Source organism: Osmerus mordax, chromosome 24 (genome assembly GCF_038355195.1).
Source record: "Osmerus mordax isolate fOsmMor3 chromosome 24, fOsmMor3.pri, whole genome shotgun sequence".
NCBI classification, from domain to species: domain Eukaryota; kingdom Metazoa; phylum Chordata; class Actinopteri; order Osmeriformes; family Osmeridae; genus Osmerus; species Osmerus mordax.
Genome location: NC_090073.1, coordinates 4,949,203 through 4,969,356, shown reverse-complemented (window position 1 = coordinate 4,969,356; position 20,154 = coordinate 4,949,203). Strand labels below are relative to the sequence as shown.

General features: G+C 50.1%; 3 protein-coding genes across 3 annotated transcripts in view; 2 read left to right on the top strand and 1 right to left on the bottom strand.

Annotated features, from left to right (window-relative positions):
* Nucleotides 1-316: 316 nt before the first annotated feature.
* Nucleotides 317-2,628, bottom strand: LOC136932647 (transcription factor BTF3-like). The gene is made up of 6 exons (XM_067227836.1): nt 2,577-2,628; nt 1,852-1,920; nt 1,654-1,767; nt 1,345-1,546; nt 854-913; nt 317-726 (listed from the first exon to the last, which is right to left on the bottom strand). Exons 2-6 carry the CDS (start codon nt 1,918-1,920, stop codon nt 680-682), a joined length of 492 nt encoding a protein of 163 aa, XP_067083937.1. The 5' UTR covers nt 2,577-2,628; the 3' UTR covers nt 317-679.
* A 438-nt stretch (nt 2,629-3,066) lies between these two features.
* Nucleotides 3,067-8,161, top strand: utp15 (UTP15 small subunit processome component). The gene is made up of 13 exons (XM_067227830.1): nt 3,067-3,197; nt 3,410-3,545; nt 3,634-3,726; nt 3,978-4,162; nt 4,461-4,639; nt 5,151-5,276; nt 5,423-5,558; nt 5,809-5,893; nt 5,991-6,146; nt 6,652-6,753; nt 6,995-7,128; nt 7,405-7,463; nt 7,608-8,161. Exons 2-13 carry the CDS (start codon nt 3,456-3,458, stop codon nt 7,853-7,855), a joined length of 1,593 nt encoding a protein of 530 aa, XP_067083931.1. The 5' UTR covers nt 3,067-3,197; nt 3,410-3,455; the 3' UTR covers nt 7,856-8,161.
* A 2,060-nt stretch (nt 8,162-10,221) lies between these two features.
* LOC136933085 (rho guanine nucleotide exchange factor 28-like) overlaps nt 10,222-20,154 on the top strand; it is a 22,129-nt gene continuing 12,196 nt past the window's right edge. The window contains 6 exon segments of the mRNA XM_067228466.1: nt 10,222-10,254; nt 11,554-11,695; nt 12,430-12,539; nt 12,624-12,810; nt 15,315-15,498; nt 16,145-16,352. Coding sequence (XP_067084567.1) covers nt 10,222-10,254; nt 11,554-11,695; nt 12,430-12,539; nt 12,624-12,810; nt 15,315-15,498; nt 16,145-16,352 — 864 coding nt within the window.

The window sequence follows — 20,154 nt, the reverse complement described above, 5'->3', positions numbered from 1 at the left end:
CCTGACTAACAACCTCCACCTACCCAGATGTCAGAGGATTTTGATGTTAGCTTTGTTTACATTTAATCTACAGGGCACCATCCCAAAAAGGGTTACTCAATATCATTTCTATACAGCGTAACAAGGACCCAGCCAGTGGTGTGTGTATGACAACCAGCATAATGGAAAACTACAGTTTTCCTAAAGTTTGTCGCGTTGTCAAGTTTAGCTGGTAGTCCTACAGTGTTGTGGAAAAGCGGCAATATTCTACATTCCAAACCATCAGACTGGTATGGTTAAAATATATAAAAGCACGATATGGACAATAACAGCAATGTCACGTTAAATGTAAATCTTTATTACATAGATATTTGATTCCACCGTACATGTTGTGGTGTTGGTATTGAGTAACAGGAGAGACAGCAAGAGAGAACACAGTGCTTTCTACACATCTCCCACAGTGCACTGGGAGAGCGGAACAACATCTCCCACAGGGCACTGGGAGAGCAGAACAACATCTCCCACAGTGCACTGGGAGAGCAGAACAAGACAGAAGTCCCCGGGGTAAGGCTTCGCTCATCTGGACCAAGAGGTGGAGAACAACCGCTATCCAGGACGTGGTTAAAGACGAATGACAGCTCCAGCTCTTGGGACGCGAGTGTGGGGGGAGTTTGGGGTATGATGCTCCGACGCAGGGTTCTCAGTTGGCCTCGTCCTTTGAGGCCTCGTCGAAGTTCTCCACCAGATCTAGAGAGAGGCGGAGGGAAAGACGAGAACATCCGTGAGCTCGCTACATGGTGAGTGTGCGTGCGTGCGTGCCTGGCTCGTGGACGGCGCCTGAATCCGAGCGGACCGTGGGAGGACGTGAACGTACCAGGGACCTCGTCGTCTTCATCCACCTCCGCAGCGACCATGGGGGCCATGCTATCTCCGGCTGAGGACACAATGACAGGAGTCAGGTGTGGGGGAAGGTGTGCGTGTGAGACGGTGAAAAAGGGCATGGTTGTGTAACGGTTGTCAGAATTCATGAGATCATCAATTGTGTTTTTCAGTCGATGGATCACTCAAGGAATCATCATCCAACTCTTGTGATAAGTTAAGTTAGGCAAACACAAATAAAAATGACCGTACAGTGTTTCTCAAACATTGGCTGGTGCACAACTGCAATGGCTTGAAATAAGACACGCACAAACGTAATATTGGCAAGTAGGTGTTTAGGAATGAGGACACAATGACAAGAGTCAGGTTTGGGAAAGTGTGTGTGTGAGACAGCTGAAGCATGTCAGTGTGTGAGAGAGTGGCTTTCCATGCACAGGCATTGTCAGAGTGTGTGTGTGTGTGTGTGAGAGAAGCGTGAGAGCTTACTTGGTTTAGGCAGGTTCTCCGCCAGTCTCCGGAGGCTGGTCAGGCTGTCGGCTCCCAGCTGGTTGAGGATGCTGGGCAGCATCTCGGTCAGCTGCTTGTTCTCTGCGTGGCCCGTGATGGTGAAGGTGTTGGCTGCCAGGGAGGCCTGCACCTTGGGGTTGTTGAAGTGGATAACCGTGCCCTGGTTGGTGAACATGTTCACCTGAGAGAAACCAAGACATGATGAGGGGGGGGCACTGGGAACCGGAGCATAGGATAAAGGCTGATTCTGTAGTTTAGGGGAGGGTACATTTAAAGCTTGTGGTCTACCTCCTCAATGCCAGAAATGTTGTTGACTCCCAGCTTCTTGAGGGAGAACTGCAGCTTCTTGTCGTCTGCCGATGCTGTTCTGTGCACCACCTTCTTCTTTCTGCGGGCAGAACCCTGGAGAAAAACACATAGAAAAAATGCTGAAGGACACACTGCCAGAGCACTCGATTCAATGACGAACAGGATATGATTGCCTACCTTGCCGCCAATGCGGACTTGCGCCTGAAGTTTGGCGAGCTTCTCCTGGTTCATAATTGACTCCTTCATCTGAGGACAGGTGAATCATACAATCAACACTGACGCCACCTAACAAATTCTAATGAACTATAGATTTTCGCAGAGAATGTTGTCAGAATTCATGAGATCATCAATTTTTCAGTCGATGGATCACTCAAGGAATCATCATCCAACACTTATGATAAGTTAACACAAATAAAATGACCGTACAGCGTTTATAAAACAATGACTGGTGCACGACTGCAAGGGCTTGAGAAGTAACGCACAAACGTAATTTGGTCAAGTAGCTAGGTGTTAAGGAATGCGCAGCTGCACGGCATGCAGTGCACGCCCCTATCAGTCCAATTCCATACAGCAAACTTTCGTTAAAGCAGCTAGTCATCTGTCTGATTAGCTAGCTAATCATAATTTATCAGTGATGATTACAGTAATAAAATCCAATTTAAAAGACACGGGGGGTTACTCATTCCAACTGTACAAAAATAGTCTAGCTAGCCGCCTACAGTAGCAAGTTAGTTAGGCTAGCTAGCTGGGCCTCGTTTATCGTTAAGGTCAAAAAACAAACGAATTGTGTCTCTTTATTTACATTTTATCTAACTGAGGAAATTACATGTTGTTTTCCTTTAAGACTACAAAATAAAAACACGATCAACGGATTTCCTAAACTTTTACAGCTCGTTACCAACCTGGGAGTGTGTAAACACGCGGACCTACAGAACGAGGGGTGGAAGGAAAGAGGGAAAGGAAGTGACGAAATATTCAACGATTATGCCCCGGTAAAATGTGAGAAATTAAATCAACCTGCAACGAAATTACTACTCATATACATAAATACGTTACACGTCTGTTGTACATATATATACACAGTACACATTATAATTAAAGAAAAGACAACAACAGATTTAAGCAAAGAGTGGAAAATAAAGTTGCACAGATACAGGGTTGCCAGGTTTGAGTTGAGAGCGTTTCAACTGGAAAACATTAATAATAAAAATATTAGCCAAAGTAAACGAATAAAACAATAGGAATGTCAAAAGAACGTTCATAATCGTATGTATTTATTGTTGGTGGAGAGACTTAACTGTCTTTCACGACATTTAGATAATCATGTGGAACGTGCAAGACATGCCTGGCAACCTTCTTCTTTCACATGTCATGGCTGCCTCCGGTGTGCTGAGAGGCAACGTGTTAGCTAATTTGGAATATAAACTTTGGATTGCATGTAGCTAACACGCATTGATCTGAGCCAGAATTGAAATATAGCAGCTATACTCATTCTTCATACTTAAGGAACACCACCATATCAGGTAAACTACAGTTTGAAGCATCTCTGTTTAGCTGGCGGCATGTCGCCTGCTGTCTAGCCATGCTTTATTTCACAGTAGCTAGCTAGCAAGCTGTGTGTATTTACCTAGAATAGATAGATATAGTTTCAAGCGAACCAAAGTAAGATTCCATTATATTTTGTATGTTTCGAGACGTATTTTTAACCCACGTCAAACAACCTATTTTCATTCAGGTGGCCGCCTCATCGTATTTCAGATAAGTAAAAGCAATCAATAGAAATGGCTTCATTCAAACCCACAAAAATTCAACAATACCCCAAGTTGGGCGAGAAAGTCACACAAGATACTTTGTACTGGAAAAACTATAAGGTACGTATAGTACGATGTACGCAATCCTTACCTGAATGTTGATGTTGTTGGTGTAAGTCAAATCATCCTTGCCTGTTGTGTTCCACAGTCCCCAGTCTTGATAAAGGAGTTTGGAGCGATCACAAACATTGATTGCTCCCCATTGGCACCTCACAACTATGCAGTGACAGCTTTCACAAGGGTAGGTCTTCTCCTCCACCCTGACATCACCAGGTCATTCAACATCCCACCAGTCCTTCACAACCAAGACACCACCAGTTGACAGGTGCTACTGTGAAACACAGTGACCCAGCATCACATCTCAGCAGAACAGCTGGGTCACAATTCTTCATAAAAAAAGAACAGAATCAGATTTTTTTTGTCACGGTTTTCTGTCCCTTTCTCTTCTCCCCGCTTTCCCCTCATCGTCCTCTCTGCTCCTCCCCCGTCCAGATCCACATCTATGGCCCGTTCTCCCAGGAGCCCGTGAAGACCTTCACGCGGTTCAAAGACACGGCGTACTGCGGACGCTACCGGTCCGACGGCCAGATGCTGGTGGCCGGGTGCGAGGACTCGGTGGTGCGTCTCTTCGACGTCAGCGGCCGGGTGGCTCTCAGGATGTTTAAAGGGCACTCAAAGTAGGTCTGCCAGAGCCAGCTCCCATGTGCTCCCTCCACACACCATCTCTTATCAGGGAAGTTGTACTGGAGCAGCATTTACAATGCAGGGTTGTGCCCTAGTGCTTCATCAGCGAGCAGTGTTTGAGGTCGCTTTTTCCGGGGGCGGGCCAGTGTATGAGCATGTTGAGTTGACTACAAATCCGTCAAATATAAAAATGAAAGGGATCCTCGATGTGCTGAAACGGGCACCAGCGAAGGGCGTCGTTACATGTGGCAGGTCATATCTGATTCTATCTCACATTCTGCGTCCTCTCAGGGCTGTGCGCGTGACTGATTTCACATCGGACCGCTACAAAATCCTCACCGGCTCGGACGACTACAGCTGCCGGCTGTGGGACATCCCCAACGCCACCCAGCTGTGCTCCTATCAGGAACACACGGACTACATCCGCTGTGGCGTCGCCAGCAAGCTCAGCCGAGACCTCTTCATCACGGGTCAGACTCTCACCTCAGGCTGTGGTTCTGGTTGCTCGTGTGTGTGTGTGTGTGTGTGTGAGAGAGAGAGAGTGTGTGTGAGAGAGGGTGTGTGTGAGAGAGAGAGTGTGTGTGAGAGAGAGAGAGAGTGTGTGTGAGAGAGAGTGTGTGTGTGAGAGTCAGGGAGTCAGGTGGCTGAGCGGTTAGAAAAGCGGGCTTGTAATCAGAAGGTTGCCAGTTCGATTCCTGGCCGTGCCAGATGACGTTGTGTCCTTGGGCAAGGCACTTCACCCTACTTGCCTCGGGGAGAATGTCCCTGTACTTACTGTAAGTCGCTCTGGATAAGAGCGTCTGCTAAATGACTAAATGTAAATGTGAGAGAGAGTGTGTGTGAGAGAGAGTGTGTGTGTGAGAGAGAGTGTGTGTGAGAGAGTGTGTGTGAGAGAGTGTGTGTGAGAGAGTGTGTGTGTGAGAGAGAGAGAGTGTGAGAGAGAGAAACATTTCTGACTTGCAGTGTTTGCCTCCCCCCCAGGCTCCTACGACCACACAATCCGAATGTTTGACGCTAGGACTGACAAGAGTGTGATGACCATGGACCACAGCCAGCCTGTGGAGAGTGTTCTCCTCTACCCCACAGAGGGGCTCCTGGTCTCTGCAGGTGAACCCCTCACCCGAAACCATATTAAATAGATAGACCAAACTGACAGGGTGATATCAAAAAGCTTCGTTCGTAACCCTTCTTAAGTTGACCAACTGTGGCTTCTGATGGAGGTTGATGCCTGTTGTTGCTCCTCCTCGCCACAGGGGGCCGCTACGTGAAGGTGTGGGACCTGTTGAAGGGAGGCCAGCCTCTCGTGTCTCTGAAGAACCATCACAAAACTGTAACCTGCCTGTGTCTCAGTAGCAACGGAGAAAGACTGCTCTCTGCTTCTCTAGACAGGTGTGTGTGTGTGCGTGCCCTGGGAATCTTGTTGAGTAATGAGGTGTTGGGTGATCCATTGACTGACCAGTCCAGTGATGATCTCAGCTCCTCGGAGAGCTTGGTTGAGCAATTGTTGGGAGTACAATCTGCTACAGGACCATTCCTGTCGACTCAGCTCTGCCCCTGAACTGAAGCGGGCCTGTGTGTTCCTGGGAGCCCTCCTATGACATGATAATGTAACATGTGTGTGTTTCTGCCATCTCTCCAGGCACGTGAAGGTCTACAACACCACCAACTACAAAGTGGTCCACAACTTTGACTACGCGGCCTCCATTCTCAGCCTGGCCTTGACTGTAAGGACATGACGCCTCCATCATTCATGCTCTCTTAAGTTTGATTCCAGTCTCGTCAATAGATTGTTAACGTGCGTGCGTTTGTGTCTGCCCACAGCCCGATGATCAGACTATTGTGGTGGGGATGACCAATGGTGTTCTGAGCGTCAAGCACAGGAAGAGCCCCGAGGAGAAACAGAAAGTGCCCGGCAAACAAAGGCGGAAGCCAACGTACCGCGTCTTTGTCAAGGGCAGGAATTATGTCCCCAAACAGGTAACCCCTGACAACCCCCTTGGCTGGCTTGTCGTGTGAACACCAGAAGCATTGGCTACTCCTCTGGCATCGTCTTGGGGAACGGAGGAGTTGGACGGCTAGCTGTGTGACCAAACTTCTGGTGACGGGAGTTTTCTAATCAGCTCGGTCTGCCCTCGTTTGATAGGGAGTGGGAGGGGGCGGAAACATGCGTCAACCACATGCGCCGCAAGAGTAACAGTGTCGAAAACATCTCTCAAATGTATCGTTGTCATTTGAAAGATTCTACCGTGGGGAAAATGAATAGATCATTGAATCGCCCAGCCCTGTTGTTGATTCACGACTTCCAGAGCGGTCCTGTCACTGAAGAGTCATGATGACCTCCTGAGTCTTAGTAGCCGCTGCTCATCCTCCTTATTAATGACAGTGTCTATCCTGTTATTCAAACATTGAGTTTTAATACATTTGTTGCTTGTCCTGTTGGGATTACACCCCCCCCCCCACCACCACCTTTGCTTCCCTCCAGGATGACTACCTGGTCAGCCGGCCAGTCCAAATGCACCTGGCCAAGTACGACAAGCAGCTGAAGAAGTTCAGTGTGTCCAAGGCTCTGGACACCGCCCTGGAGGTAACTATGACTACCCAGGGCTGCTGGGGGAGGGATGAGATCTCTGCTGGGGAGGGGCGAGGCCTAGAGGGGGGTTCGGGGGATGAGTCTGTAGTGAGGTTGCTGGGAGTGTGAAGGGAGAAGTCCGGGAGCGTGGAGGGTTGGGTCGAAGGAGTGTGTCAAGATATCACGAATAAGTTTTTTTTTTTTCGCGGTTGGTAAATCTGCATATTTTTTTTTGCATTCACCTTGTGTGTGTCAGTCATGGAGGAGGCAGAAGAAGCCTGAGGTGACCGTGGCGATGATGAAGGAGCTGGACCGCAGAGGGAAGCTGAGGAACGCCCTCGCGGGGAGAGACGAACATCAGCTCTCCCAGATCCTCAACTTCCTCATCGGGTAACTAGAGCCACTCGGATCCCCATAAACCTGGTTACTGTGGTCATATTGTTTATACTCGGGCACAAAACAAACTATATAGGGGTCTAGTTCAGTGGTAGAGTGTCAAGAGGTTCAAATCCCCCCCCCCCCCGGTACATTTCTTTGGATGAACAAAGTGACTTTGGGGCTCACTTACAAATGCCCTCGTTTTTTCGAGAAAGAAGCAAACGTCAAACCTCGGTGTAACCCAGTTCGTCTGTTGTTTGAGTGTGCTGTGTGGTTGTCTTTCTGCAGGAACGTGGTTGATGCAAGGTTCGCCCCGGTTCTAGCGAACGTCACCGACATGGTCCTGGGTGAGTTAGACCACGGAGGCGTCCATTGTTGTCATGAATCAGTGACCCATTCACCGTACCGTAACGCTTGATCTTTCGGTCACTAACCGATGTTCAGTGTGTAACCTTTTCTGTCTATCTCTGTGTGCGTGTCTGTCGGTCCAGATATCTACCGGTCAGTGGCTGGCCAGTCCTCCATTGTGGACAGACAGATCTGTCGTCTCTCGGAGCTGGTGGAGAAGGAGGTCGACTACCAGCTGGAGCTCCTGGAGGTCCTGGGCATGCTGGACACTCTTTTCGCCTCCAGCCTCCCCAAGAAGGAGTTGCCTTGTCCAGGCAGCAGCAGGGCTAACGGGTTGGGCCAGGTGGAGGTGGGGGTCCCGGGGCCACAGCCACAGCTTCAGGCTGCCTGAGGCCTCTGGGGAAGAGAGTCGCGGAAGGCCTGTATGGTTCCGGAACTGATTCCAGGCGTGTTCTGGAACACGGGAGCACAACTGAATGAATGCGATGATCCATTCTTGAAATCTGTCTTGGGTAGCTCACTATGGAAACGTGGATCTGGCTCGCTGCAGTACAGCTGTTCCCTGTGGTGACTGATCCTCTTTTAAAGGAGAGTGAGAGGACGAGATGGAGTGGGTTTTCATACATTTGTGTGTATGTATATTCCACCCATTTTTATGGATGTAAAAAGATGGAATGAATTTTATTTGAATGTCAAAGTTAATGTTTCTTTATTCTCTGCTGTGTGTGTGTGTGTGCGTGCACGTACACGTGTGACTAGGTGCATGTGTACATTTATTGATTGGTATTTCGAGAGCATATTATGCATCATTTCTATGTGCAGTTTTTATAAAGAAACAATGAAATGTTGAAATCGACTCCATTGGTGTCTGTATAACGATGTCTGTGATAAACAAATATTAAATGCAATACCATGAGCTAATGTAATAATGAGGGGGTGAGAGAAAATATAGAGAGAAAAGGGAGAATACACAATATATATTTTGAGGTACAAGTCATCGTGCCCAGAGGTCGTTGAGAGAGTATTGATGTCAATACTGCAGAGATGCTACACAGATAACATCAAACTAGCGGGCGGAGCTTTGTGACAAACTGTCCAGATCGTTGTTGGTTCATGTTCATGGTTCACCTCACGAAGAACTTGGATTCTGCGAGCTGCTCTCTTCGAGCCTCGACTACCACAGAAGATAAGAAGCGTGCGGAGTGACTCTTACGTGCGTTAAAGTAGCGAACTCTGAATGGACTTGAAGTTTCGTCCGCAATCTTTTGGAAATCGCTTCCCTCGGAAATCTTTTGATTATACTCCCTGTGTGCGGTAACTCAGGTAATCGCGCATTACACTATAATGACCAGCCTTTAAATAGTAGCCAACAGTTTAATAAACTAGCATAGATTGGGAAATTAAAAGCCACACGGCCGTCAGGTGTACGTGACACTTATTTGAGGCTCAACCCTTAATCCGACAGCATGCAATTTGATTGAGATGAATAATAGGCTTTTGCCTGCTTGCTTGTCGTCTTAAATTGATAGCGCATGTTTGATTTGCTTTCTGCAATGCTGTTAGGATATATTATGTTTCTGTCAAAAGAGGGTAGGAAATGAATTAGAGATTTTCAGACGCACCAAGGAGTCTACCCCTGCTCCCCGTCTCCCTGTCACTCTCTCCCTCCCTTACCTCTCCTCGTCCTCCACCCCTCTGAAGAATGGGTCGTTAGTGATATGGAGACGGATGTTCTGTCCCTGTTTCTAGGAAGTGACTGATCAGAGGGATACAAGAAAGGGGTCTGGACGCACACACGCGCGCACACACACACACACACACACACAATGTGTGAACACTTATTATATTTCTTAGAAACACCCCCTGTGTGGTGAAGCAGAACCTTCTATGTGTCTCTAAATACAGGTAACTCAATTTAAAAAGCTACAGCCTAGCTGTTGTATTAGGTATCTTTAGTGGGCTGAGGTGTTTTCTGGGAGGGGATCCCTCACAGAATTGCTGCTCCTGTGGTGTCCTCCATGTAGTGCTCTCTGGAGAGCTTTGGTTACTTGTCTTCATCTGTGGGTATCTGCGAAGCCCTCTGCAACATGTCTTGTAAAACGGGCTATACAAATCCAATTGGATTCGATATAAGCGGAACCTCCATCTGACTCGATGAGGGTTAGCGTGGGGGGGGGTCCTCTGTTCTGCCTCTTTGTGGCCTGGAACTGGGTCGTCATTGGACTAATTCGGCCCTGACAGATGAAACTGTCTCACTTGCCCATGCCCTCTCAGATCACACTGGAGGGTCTGGTCTAGATCAAAGGATAGCCTGATCCGTCTAAGCATGGCTTAGTTATGTAGGCCATAGATCCGCGTTACAGTAAACGTGTTGCGTCAAGTCAAAACCTCAGTCACACAGTTTCGTCTTTATTCGGAATCCTACCTGGACATACAAGAGAACGAAGAAGATAAGATGTACAAGAGCAATGTGTGTATGTTTGGGTTTGTGAGAAAGAGAGAGGGAAGGGTATCGCTCAGCAGCAGAGCATTTGACCGCGGATCGAGAGGGCCCAGGTTCAAATCCCCACCTGTACGTCGAAAAATAAAAACGTCTGCTAAAGGGATACATTACTACACCGAGCGAGAGAAAGCGAGAGAGAGAGAGAGAGAGAGAGAGAGGGGGGTGGGGTGGGGTGGGGTGGGGGGTGGGGGAGGAGTGAAGAAGTTGTGTGTGTGGTATCATGTCCCCTCTGTTTCTCTTTAGGTGCACGGAGGATGGAGCTGAGCAGGAGAGAGGTGCCTCTCTACGTGAGTACACTGTTCCTAACGAGAGGAGGAAACCAGGTCAGTTTGGGGAGCGGTGATTGCAAGGCTGGGAGAGGGGATCCCATGGGAGCTAAGCTGATGGAGTGAGCGATAGAGAGAGAGGAAGAGAGCTACCTTCTATTTTACTCTCCATACTCTACCGGGGCTTCCCTGACCAGGCTGAGGTCTGAGGCTGGTAGGAGGACTAGCCCTGACCTAACTAGGTGTTCAGCTTGTTTCTTTTATCATTGTGAGGCCAAAGTTTCAGCAACAACCCAAAATTCTCCCCGGCTCTCCTCTCGCTCTCCTTGTCTGTTCTTCCCATCCTCTCCTTCTCTATGTATCTCTCCTTGTTTTTTCCTCCTCTCATTCTCTTCTCCTCCTTTCCTCGGTCTCCTCCTCTCCTCCTCTGACCTCTCATTCTCTCCTCTGTCTTTCTCCTTCCCGCATCCTCTCTTCATTCTCTCCTCCTCCTCTCTCCTCTTAGTCATTTACATTTACATTTATTCATTTAGCAGACGCTTTTATCCAAAGCGACTTCCAAGAGAGAGCTTTACAAAGTGCATAGGTCACTGATCATAACAACAAGATAGCCAAAAAACATCGCGAGTAGCCAAAACATGAAGCACACATTGTGAACAACCAAAGTAAGTGCCAAAGGGAAGAACCATAAGAGCATGTAGTTAAACAAGTCACAACCAAACAACATGAACAGCTATAAGTGCAAGTGTACCTGTGGGAAAAAGCAAGCAACAGTAATAAAACAATATATCACAGCGAGAACCAAAAACTTTAATCAGTTACCACTAACCACAAGAGCAACAAGTCTCTAAGCAAGAGTCATTGTGATCCTTGAGGAAACTAACATCGGGTCAAGCGAACCGTTCCTAAGTACCGTTGTACTCCCGGAACAAGTGCGTCTTGAGCCTTTTAAGTTTTTAGTCACGCATCTTCTCTCTCACACTCCCGTCCCTCCCGATCCATCTTTTTCCCCTCCCTCATCCCTCTATCTTTCCCCTCTTTTCTCTCTTCTGACCCTCCCTCCTTTCTTCTCTCATATCTACCCATCTCCTCTCATCCTTTCAGCCCAGCTGGTAGCATAGAGACAAGCATTCCTGTTTTTATTGGAGTCTTGGAGAAAATCTCCTCTCTCTCTCGCTCTTTGCCCGTCTCATCATTCCTTCTCTCTCCCTCTCCCCCTCGCTCTCTCTCTGTCGGCCTCTCTCTCATACCTCCCTCTCACCCCCCCCCATCCCTCTCTGTCTCTCTCATCCTTCTCCCTCCCTTTCTCTCCTCCCTCAGGGTCAGGCGAAGGTGTTTGCGTTGCTGCCTGCCCTCGAGCCACTCCTCGAGGAATGTGAGGTCTTCGTCGTTCTAGAAGGATCCACTCTGGCCCATGTCATCAGAGTGCAAAGAGATGTTATGCTTTGCTTCATAGTGCCTGGTCAGTGTGCGTGTGTGAGCGAGCGTGTGTCTTGTGGCAACCAAAGAGCTCAGAGTGGAGTTTAACCTCGCATAGCTTAGAAGGGACAAAAGTGCCCAAAAGAAGAAGGAGAATTTGCTTCAAAACTGTTCTTCCGTGAATGAGGGACATCTTCTGTGTCCTGGCCAGGGCCATGCATGGCAGCAGAGAACAGAGGGGTTATGGTAAAGACCATTGCCAGCTTCCAGCTCTCCTCCATGTTGCTATCGCTTCCTACTCAAACTCCTCGAGGCGTGCGCCGGTCAGCTACAGTGTGTTCTACCGTTCCCCAATCAACCAATGGGCTGACCGACACACGATTGGCTGGCTGGCAATGTTCACACCTGGCCTGGATCCCCCTGTCCCAGAGCTGGCCCCGGGCGCTGTCCGCATTTCGCTGCTTCTGAGTTCCCTGGTTTCCACAGTGTGTGTGTATACGTGCGTTTGTACACGCACCGATCCAAAACACTGTGAATTATAAGTGGATACGGAGCAGAGGTTTTCTGCCTATTTTGTTGGGTATAGCTCAGTGGAAGATTATTGGACTGAAGGTCTGGATGTTGCCAGTTCAAAACCCTCTTTGGACATTGCTTTGGATAAGTGTCTGCTAAGCTGCTACATGAACATGTTATATTGTTAAATTGTCTCAGCTTGCGGCCTGTCTCACCAATGGTCTGATCTCATCACTTCCTGTCTATCTTCTGATTGGTCAACAGGTCATAACCTGGCAGAGGTGGTCCTAGTTCATGCCTACGTTTGCTCGGATACCTCACCCCTCACGTTTGTGGGAGGGGCCAGTCTAGAGTACATTCAGGATGATGCCCAGGTAGGGACACTCACACACACACACACACACATACACACATGCAAACACAGTTAAACATAGTATATAACCCTCCACGCTCCCTAGGAACTGGCCGAGCACCTGGTGACCCACAGTCAGTGTCTGACTTCCAGGGATCACAGCGAGCTAAGCAGCCTCTTCTCCCTGGGCCAGGAGACCACTCGCTGGGCCATGGACCACCACCTGGCCCTGGCCGTGGCCAACCTGGACATCCCCCCCTCCTGGAGCCTGCTGTCGGGCCCCTGTGGACAGGGTAAGACGACAAACAACCCTGTCGTCGGTCGGTTGTCGGGCACCGAAGTCTGCCGGGTTAAATCATCTATCGGGTTTCTCTCCGATGAGGTTTGAGATTTCTGTCCAGCAGAGGGAACAAGCGGCCAGGCAGTGAGGTCATCAAAACACAGAGGAAAATAAGAGGTTTAGCATTTGAATGTTTTAGGGAGTGAGAGAGAGGGAGGGAGAGAGAGAGAGATAAGGTATCAGTCGGCCAGCCTTGGTATAAATCCTCCTCTGTCAGCACGCTGCAACTTGCTGCCCAAACGCGTCCGACACAGCTGAACTCTTCAACTTCCCTCTCCTCCGTATCGCTTCCCTCTTGTCACAGTCGTTTGGCGCGTCGGGCCGACCGGGGGAGAGCGTGTCTCCATCACATGCGTGTCCTGTGGTGGATTCATCAGCGCCAATTCATCGTCCAGTAACGAGATTAGTAGCACTGTGCCGATACAGCCTGGGGGTGTACTCAGGTTTGAACACACACTGTGTGTATGTGTGTATTAGCTGTGTGTGTTTGTGTGTGCGCGCGTGGGTGTGTGGGCCTCTGGCGTAAATAACAAATGTGATTTCCTGTTAATGTTGTTAAAGCAGTCTGGTTCATTGCACCACGACACAAATGACCCTCTATGACAGTTTTGCGGTTAACTGATCTAATTGGATAAGGTAGTTCATGACGTCATACACACAGTTATCAGTCTGACAGACGGACGCCCACCAGGACAGAGAGACGGAAATCTCCATGATGTCCACTCCTCCCTATGTCCTGTGTTATTAGATACTAGCAGGTGTTGGGTATTAGCAGTTCAGTTCGCTCACATATTGATTTGACATTTTTGAATGTATTGATAACCACACGGTTATCGGATGTTCAATACAAGCAGTATAAGATACTACATTTACATTACGTCATTTAGCAGACGCTCTTATCCAGAGCGACTTACAGTAAGTACAGGGACTTTCCCCCCAAGGCAAGTAGGGTGAAGTACACAACATAATTTTTGCATGGCCGGGAATCGAACTGACAACCTTCAGATTACTAGCCCGATTCCCTAACCGCTCAGCCACCTGACTCCTACTAGCAGGAAACGTATTCACTGCAATAACAGGTGTGTGACAGTTGAGAGGTCTGTTAGCTGAGACATAACTAGGGAGGCTAAGGACAGCAGTGTCTAGATTGGAGGCTGACAGCAGTGTCTAGATTGGAGGCTGACAGCAGTGTCTAGATTGGAGGCTGACAGCAGTGTCTAGATTGGAGGCTGAAAGCAGTGTCTAGATTGGAGGCTGAAAGCAGTGTCTAGATTGGAGGCTGACAGCAGTGTCTAGATTGGAGGCTGACAGCAGTGTCTAGATTGGAGGCTGACAGCAGTGTCTAGATTGGAGGCTGAAAGCAGTGTCTAGATTGGAGGCTGACAGCAGTGTCTAGATTGGAGGCTGACAGCAGTGTCTAGATTGGAGGCTGACAGCAGTGTCTAGATTGGAGGCTGACAGCAGTGTCTAGATCGGAGGCTGACAGCAGTGTCTAGATTGGAGGCTGACAGCAGTGTCTAGATCGGAGGCTGACAGACAGGCGGCTAATCCATCGGGGGAGCCAGTCAAGTGGGTCAGTAGAACACATAGATCCTGGAGGAGAGGATGGGGGAGAAGAAGAAGAAGAGAGAAGGAGAACAGAGGAGACAGGAGGAGTGGAGGAGAGAGGAAAGGAGAGGAGAGAAAAAAGGAGAGAAGAGCACAGGGAAGAGGAAACGTTTTTCTTGTTTAGAACCAATTGTGGCACACACACCTGCTGTCCTAGATCAGGGCCAAGCGGGAATCGAACCCAAGACCTTCTTGCTGCACGGACCATGCCGCACAAGAGAAAATGGAAAATGGAGGTGCCATAAAAGAGGAACTGGAAGTGGGGAGAGTAGAGGAAAGGGAAATGTGTCATTGTTCCTTATCAGTGGATGGGGCTTATTGAGGTTAATCGAAGTTACTTACTCAGGCTAATAATAATACCGAAACTGTCTTATTATTTCTCTCTGTCTTTCTCCTTCTCACTCATCTTTCTAAATCTCCCTTTGAATCCCCTCCCCCCCACTTCTCCTCCACGCTCACTCTCCCTTTCCCTCTCCCTCCTCTCTCCTCTCCCCTCCCGCCTCCTCTCTCTCCCCTTCTCCTCCACACTCACTCTCCCTCTCCCTCCTCTCTCCTCTCCCCTCTCGCCTCCTCTCTCTCCCCTTCTCCTCCACACTCACTCTCCCTCCTCTCTCCTCTCCCCTCTCGCCTCCTCTCTCTCCCCTTCTCCTCCACACTCACTCTCCCTCTCCCTCCTCTCTCCTCTCCCCTCTCGCCTCCTCTCTCTCCCCTTCTCCTCCACACTCACTCTCCCTCTCCCTCCTCTCTCCTCTCCCCTCTCGCCTCCTCTCTCTCCCCTTCTCCTCCACACTCCCTCTCCCTCCTCTCTCCTCTCCCCTCTCGCCTCCTCTCTCTCCCCTTCTTCTCCAGACGGCTCCCCCAGAGAGTCTATCCTCCACCTGGCGGTGCGTTGGGGCCTGTGGCGACTGGCTGAGCTGCTGCTGTGCCAGCCAGGAGGCCTGCTGGCCGTGTCCCTGCCCAACGAGGAGGGCATCACCCCCCTGCAGCTGGCACAGGCCGCCGGGCACCCAGACATGCTGGAGCTACTTTCACAGTAAGAGGACTACGCAGGGTGTGTACGTGAGCAGTGGTTCTCAACCCTGGTCCTCAGGGTCCAACGTCCCGTATGTTTTTAATTTCCCCCTGCTCCAACACAGCTGATTCTAATGAATGCTCGTTAGCAGGCTTCCGCAGAGCTTGAGGAGTCATTCATTTGAATCAGGTGTGTTGGAGCAGGGAAACATCAAACGTGCAGGGAAGGGGGTCCCTGAGGACCAGGGTTGAGAACCGCCGTACTAGAGATATCTCCACACTGGATGGCCAAATACTGTACTTGTACTGTGTTCTAGTTTTATGACCCGTTTAGTGCTGAAAACAACCCATTTATAGTCTCCCATTTGAGAATAAGATCTAGTGTGGACTCTTTGTGAACTTCTGTTTGTGTGCAACATGTATGTGTGTGTGTGTGTGATGTTTGTGTGATTTATTCAGCCCAGTGTTCCCTGCATTCCACACTGAGAGGCTGTAAATTCAGTTCACTGGAACATCTTAGCTCCAAGATCGTAACAATGTTTGAACCACCTGTCAAACTACAACACGTGTGAAGCCAGAGCAGTCTGACTGCAGGCGCCACGGTGAACACACACACACACGCACGCGAGCTATGAATACCGTGTGAACGCATCTACCTGTGTTCCCAGCCCCCCCAACCCCTTGGCCACGCCCCCCGCAGGTCTGTCTCAGGTGTGGGCCGACAGGTCCCGCCTCCTCAGGTACGCCCACCACTCGGAGAACCTGACCCTCACGGTCCGACAGAACCACGTGTGGAACCAGAACCCTCCTTGGAACCGACACAACGACATCCGGATCCTGAGAGAGAGACTCGGAGACGAGAACTTCCTCAGAGAGGTCTCGACCTAGAACGATTTGCCCTGTAGAACCTAGAGAGAAACCAGTCTCCAAATAGTTTGAAGTCGGCATGTCAGCAGATAACACATATATTTCCTTATCTCTTTCTTCTCGGCCAGCTCAAGTTTTTCTGGCGTGGTTCCGGTCGAGGTGAGGAGCGAGAGGAGGTCCTGGATCAACCCGAGGAGGGTGTGTTTGGATTTGACTTGTGTTTATTTAGTCAGAAGACGCTTTTATCCAAAGCGACACGGAAATAGTGCATACAGAAAGCACCGTGGGAAGTGCATCGTTCTGCTTGCGTTGCTGTTTTAGGCTGCTTTATGTTTTCATGTCTCTGTCTCTCTGGTGTGATGGGAGAGTGCCCTGCGATGTTCCAACGGTCTGTGCTTGACTGCCCTCTCCTGGGGGCTACAGGTACTGCACGACTATTCGTCGTGGTTGGACACGGGGGTCTGGAACACACACGTCCCTCTCTTCCCTCTCCCCCTGCCCCCGCTCTCCTCTTTTTCAGAAAGGCTGTACATTAAACCATTTGTACACACTTTATGGCCTTTTTCAAACCCGTAAAAACCTCTCTCCCTTGCTCTGCCTCTTTTCTGTCTCACCCCCCCTCCCCTTATCTCCTTTCCTCTCTTTTGTTAGCTCTGTGGGCCCTACCCTCTTTTTTTCGTTTCTCTCCCCCATTCCCCCCTCTCTCTCTCTCTCTCTCTGTCTGCATGTTATTGTATTTTCCTTCTCTCTATCTGTGGGAGACGGTATGTTCCACGCTGGCTCCCCCCCCCCCTCTCTGTGGCAGTGGGGCTGGAGCCAGCTGGAGGGCCCAGCTCTCTGTGAATGGCCAGGCTTTCATGGCACCCCGCTGGGCCACAGAAGAGGCCTCGGCCTGACACGGCTAGCTTTCCCCCTTCCAGCACCCAGGCTGTTGTTTGGGGAGGCCTATGTGTACCCCTCCTCCCTCCCCTCCTCTTTCCACTCCTGTCTCCTCTCCGGATCTATATGACCCACTGTAACCATGTTTCTCTGTGTGTGTGTGTGTGTGTGTGTGTGTAAAGGTGTATTCCCCGTGTCCGTCCACGAAGGAGTCGGTGCTACAGAGGAGAAGGTAAGAACGACCACTCTTTCAGATGGTTTCTGGCTGTCAGAAGTGTCGGTGTCCCTGAAGATGCGCAGCATACTGTCCTAACAACCACACTGGTTCACAGTCTACACTTGAGGTATGGACAAGCGTCCATAACTAAACACTACAGGTGTCTGTCGAACCCTCAGAATAGCGTATCATAGAGTACCCAGGACTCCTAAAGTGACTGGCTCTGTGTTTCCAACCCCCCTCTTGACCCCACCCTCTCCTGCCCCCCCCAGTCCGGCACAGGGTTAGCCCTCTCCCCCAGTTCCCAGTTTAGTGCTATAACCACAAACAGGGCATTGGCTGAGAGAGAGAGAGAGAGAGAGAGGGTCTTGTCTGATTGGCTGCTTCTCAGTAGCTCCAGTGTTCCACTCGATGCATTGTGCAGGTGTAAGTGTAAAGGCATCACCTCACTGAATAGTTGTTTTGTGAGAGGTGTGGCGTGTGTCATGCGTTTTGAAGGGTGTGGTGTGTGTGTGCGTGTGTTTTGAGGCGTGGTATGTGTGTGTTTTAAGGTGTGGCGTGCATGTGTGTGATCATGTGTTCCTTGTCCCTGGAGAGCTTTAAGTGCAGCCGGTGGTCAGCTAATGGATCACACACACGCGCGCACACACACACGCGTAGAAACCCAGCACTAGTGTGCCATGTGCGTAAGACGCCCTCTTTATCCTACACCCATTCTCCTCTGCCCTGGTACTCTGGTGATGAAATGCGTCAGGGTGTTTGGGAGCGCACGTGTGTGAGCGTCCTCCCGTGTCGTGCGTGTGTCAGCGTGAGAGTGAGCGAGCGTGTCAAAGCCGCGTTGAACGCTCCTACTCTCTCCCTCTCTCTCTCTCCCTCTGACCTCGTCTCTTACCATGGACGTGTTTGAGGAACCACTGATGTTCTGTCTGAACGAGGAGGAAGAGGAGGACGAGGAAGAACGATCACTATCTGAGACGGGTGAGTCACCATCTCTCCTCGCCTTCTACATCATAGCGTATCTGCACTCGGTACTCATAGACATTCTGTGGTCTGTGGTCTCATAGAAAGTCTATAGGCAGTCTCATGTGTACCCTAACAGTGGGTTCGCCATTGCATTAGCCAGGGGAATGTTCTAGGACTCAACTGGAACATTCTGGAACATTCTGGAACGTTCTGGTAGCTCCCTGGTCCATATCCTAGGTGGTGGCATCTAGTTCCTGTGGGAAACTGTTACTCTGGAATAAGGTTATGAAACGGGGGGGCCTCTGAGACAGCAGTTGATCTGTTTCCTGTGTGGATTGTGGAACTGTGGGGCGTGGGTTCTAGAATGGGGAGCGGGGGGGGGGGGGGGGGGGGGGGGGGGGGGGGGGGGGGGGGGGGGGGGGGGGGGGGGATGAGAGCAGGCTCTGTCCCCACAGACAGAGAACAGGCTCCCGGTGTGACGCTCTGGAAGGCATGCTGCCGAACACAGACCCGAGATCAGCCAGCCAAACGTAGGTACCGACCGCCTCTGCGGGGATCTGCGAACGTAGCCCCGGTTCACTTCCACTAGGGACTGCGTGCTCACCGATCCTCTGGTTGGGCTGTTGTGGTCGGGGGGGGGGAAGGATTTGGGGGGTCGGAACATCCTGTCTGTGGTTTGTTGATGGCGAGGTATGAGAGCTGGAACGCTGCGGTCTGTGGCCAGCGGAGCTGCCGTCAACCTCGACAGCTGTACTGTTAACATGCTGAGGTTCCTACACTGCTTTCAGCCTGGTTTAGTCATTTCTTACTTTGTATGTCTGTGTGTGTGTGTGTGTGTGTTTGTGCAGGCACGTGATTGCGTTTTGTGTGTGTGTGCTAACGGCTCTGCCAGTCTCTGTGTTCTCCCCTTGGAATAATCTCCTCCGTGTTCTGTACACTCGCTGCCTGATAGCGGGGTGAGGTAACAATGAGATTGCCGTGAGATCTGGGTGTTTGTCAGCTGCTTAGCTGCTGTGGCTCCAGATCAGAAGGTTCAAGAACTCAAGAAGGTTCGAGTACTGGTCGTAAGAGACACGGGTTGCCCACCCAACATTCCTCAGGGCACATGGCCCCTTCTCCCTCCATGTATCCATCTCAGACCTGCAAGTCAACAAGGTCATATGCCAGCCTGGTCCATTCGGGGAAGTCCTAGAGAAACTCAGAGGGGTGGACCAGGCTAGCTGCTGTAGAGGGATTCACAGAGTAGTGCGGAATCTGGAGAGGACTTGTCATGTTCCTACTGGTTCCTAGTAAGCAATTCTACCCCCTTTGTCCCCCCCCCCTTCCTCCACTTATCCTCTCCAATCATCGCATTTGCCCTCTTACCCTCCCGACACAACCTCTCTGTCCACCCCTCCCATTGCCCCCTCCCTGCACCTCTCCCATGCCCTCCATCCTCCATATGTGCCCCTCTTTCCACCCTTCATGAATCCCCCCCCCCCCCCCCCTGCCCCCCGTTCTGGTCAGTGGTTTGATGTGTTGTGAAACAGCTCTCCATTTAGAGAGAGAGTCCAATAGAGAGACCAAGAGAGATGGAGAGAGAGAGAGAGAGAGAGAGACAACAAGAAAGACCAAGAGAGAGGGAGAGAAACAAAAAGAGAGAGAGCCTGAGAAGAAGAGAGTTGGGGACGAGTTCTCTCTACCGCAGAGAGATGAGAGATGAAGAGATGGATAGATAGATGGATATATAGATAGATAGAGCAGGAAGAAAGA

What these genes read in the sequence shown, in the direction of transcription:
- utp15 (XM_067227830.1), top strand. Translation starts at nt 3,456, where the DNA reads ATGGCTTCATTCAAACCCACAAAAATTCAACAATACCCCAAGTTGGGC. An exon ending in TGTACTGGAAAAACTATAAG is followed by an intron (nt 3,546 to 3,633) that starts GTACGTATAGTA and finishes TGTGTTCCACAG; the next exon opens with TCCCCAGTCTTGATAAAGGA. An exon ending in CAGTGACAGCTTTCACAAGG is followed by an intron (nt 3,727 to 3,977) that starts GTAGGTCTTCTC and finishes TCCCCCGTCCAG; the next exon opens with ATCCACATCTATGGCCCGTT.
- LOC136932647 (XM_067227836.1), bottom strand. Translation starts at nt 1,920, where the DNA reads ATGAAGGAGTCAATTATGAACCAGGAGAAGCTCGCCAAACTTCAGGCG. An exon ending in GGAGAACCTGCCTAAACCAA is followed by an intron (nt 914 to 1,344) that starts GTAAGCTCTCAC and finishes TTGTGTCCTCAG; the next exon opens with CCGGAGATAGCATGGCCCCC. An exon ending in TGAAGACGACGAGGTCCCTG is followed by an intron (nt 727 to 853) that starts GTACGTTCACGT and finishes GCCTCTCTCTAG; the next exon opens with ATCTGGTGGAGAACTTCGAC.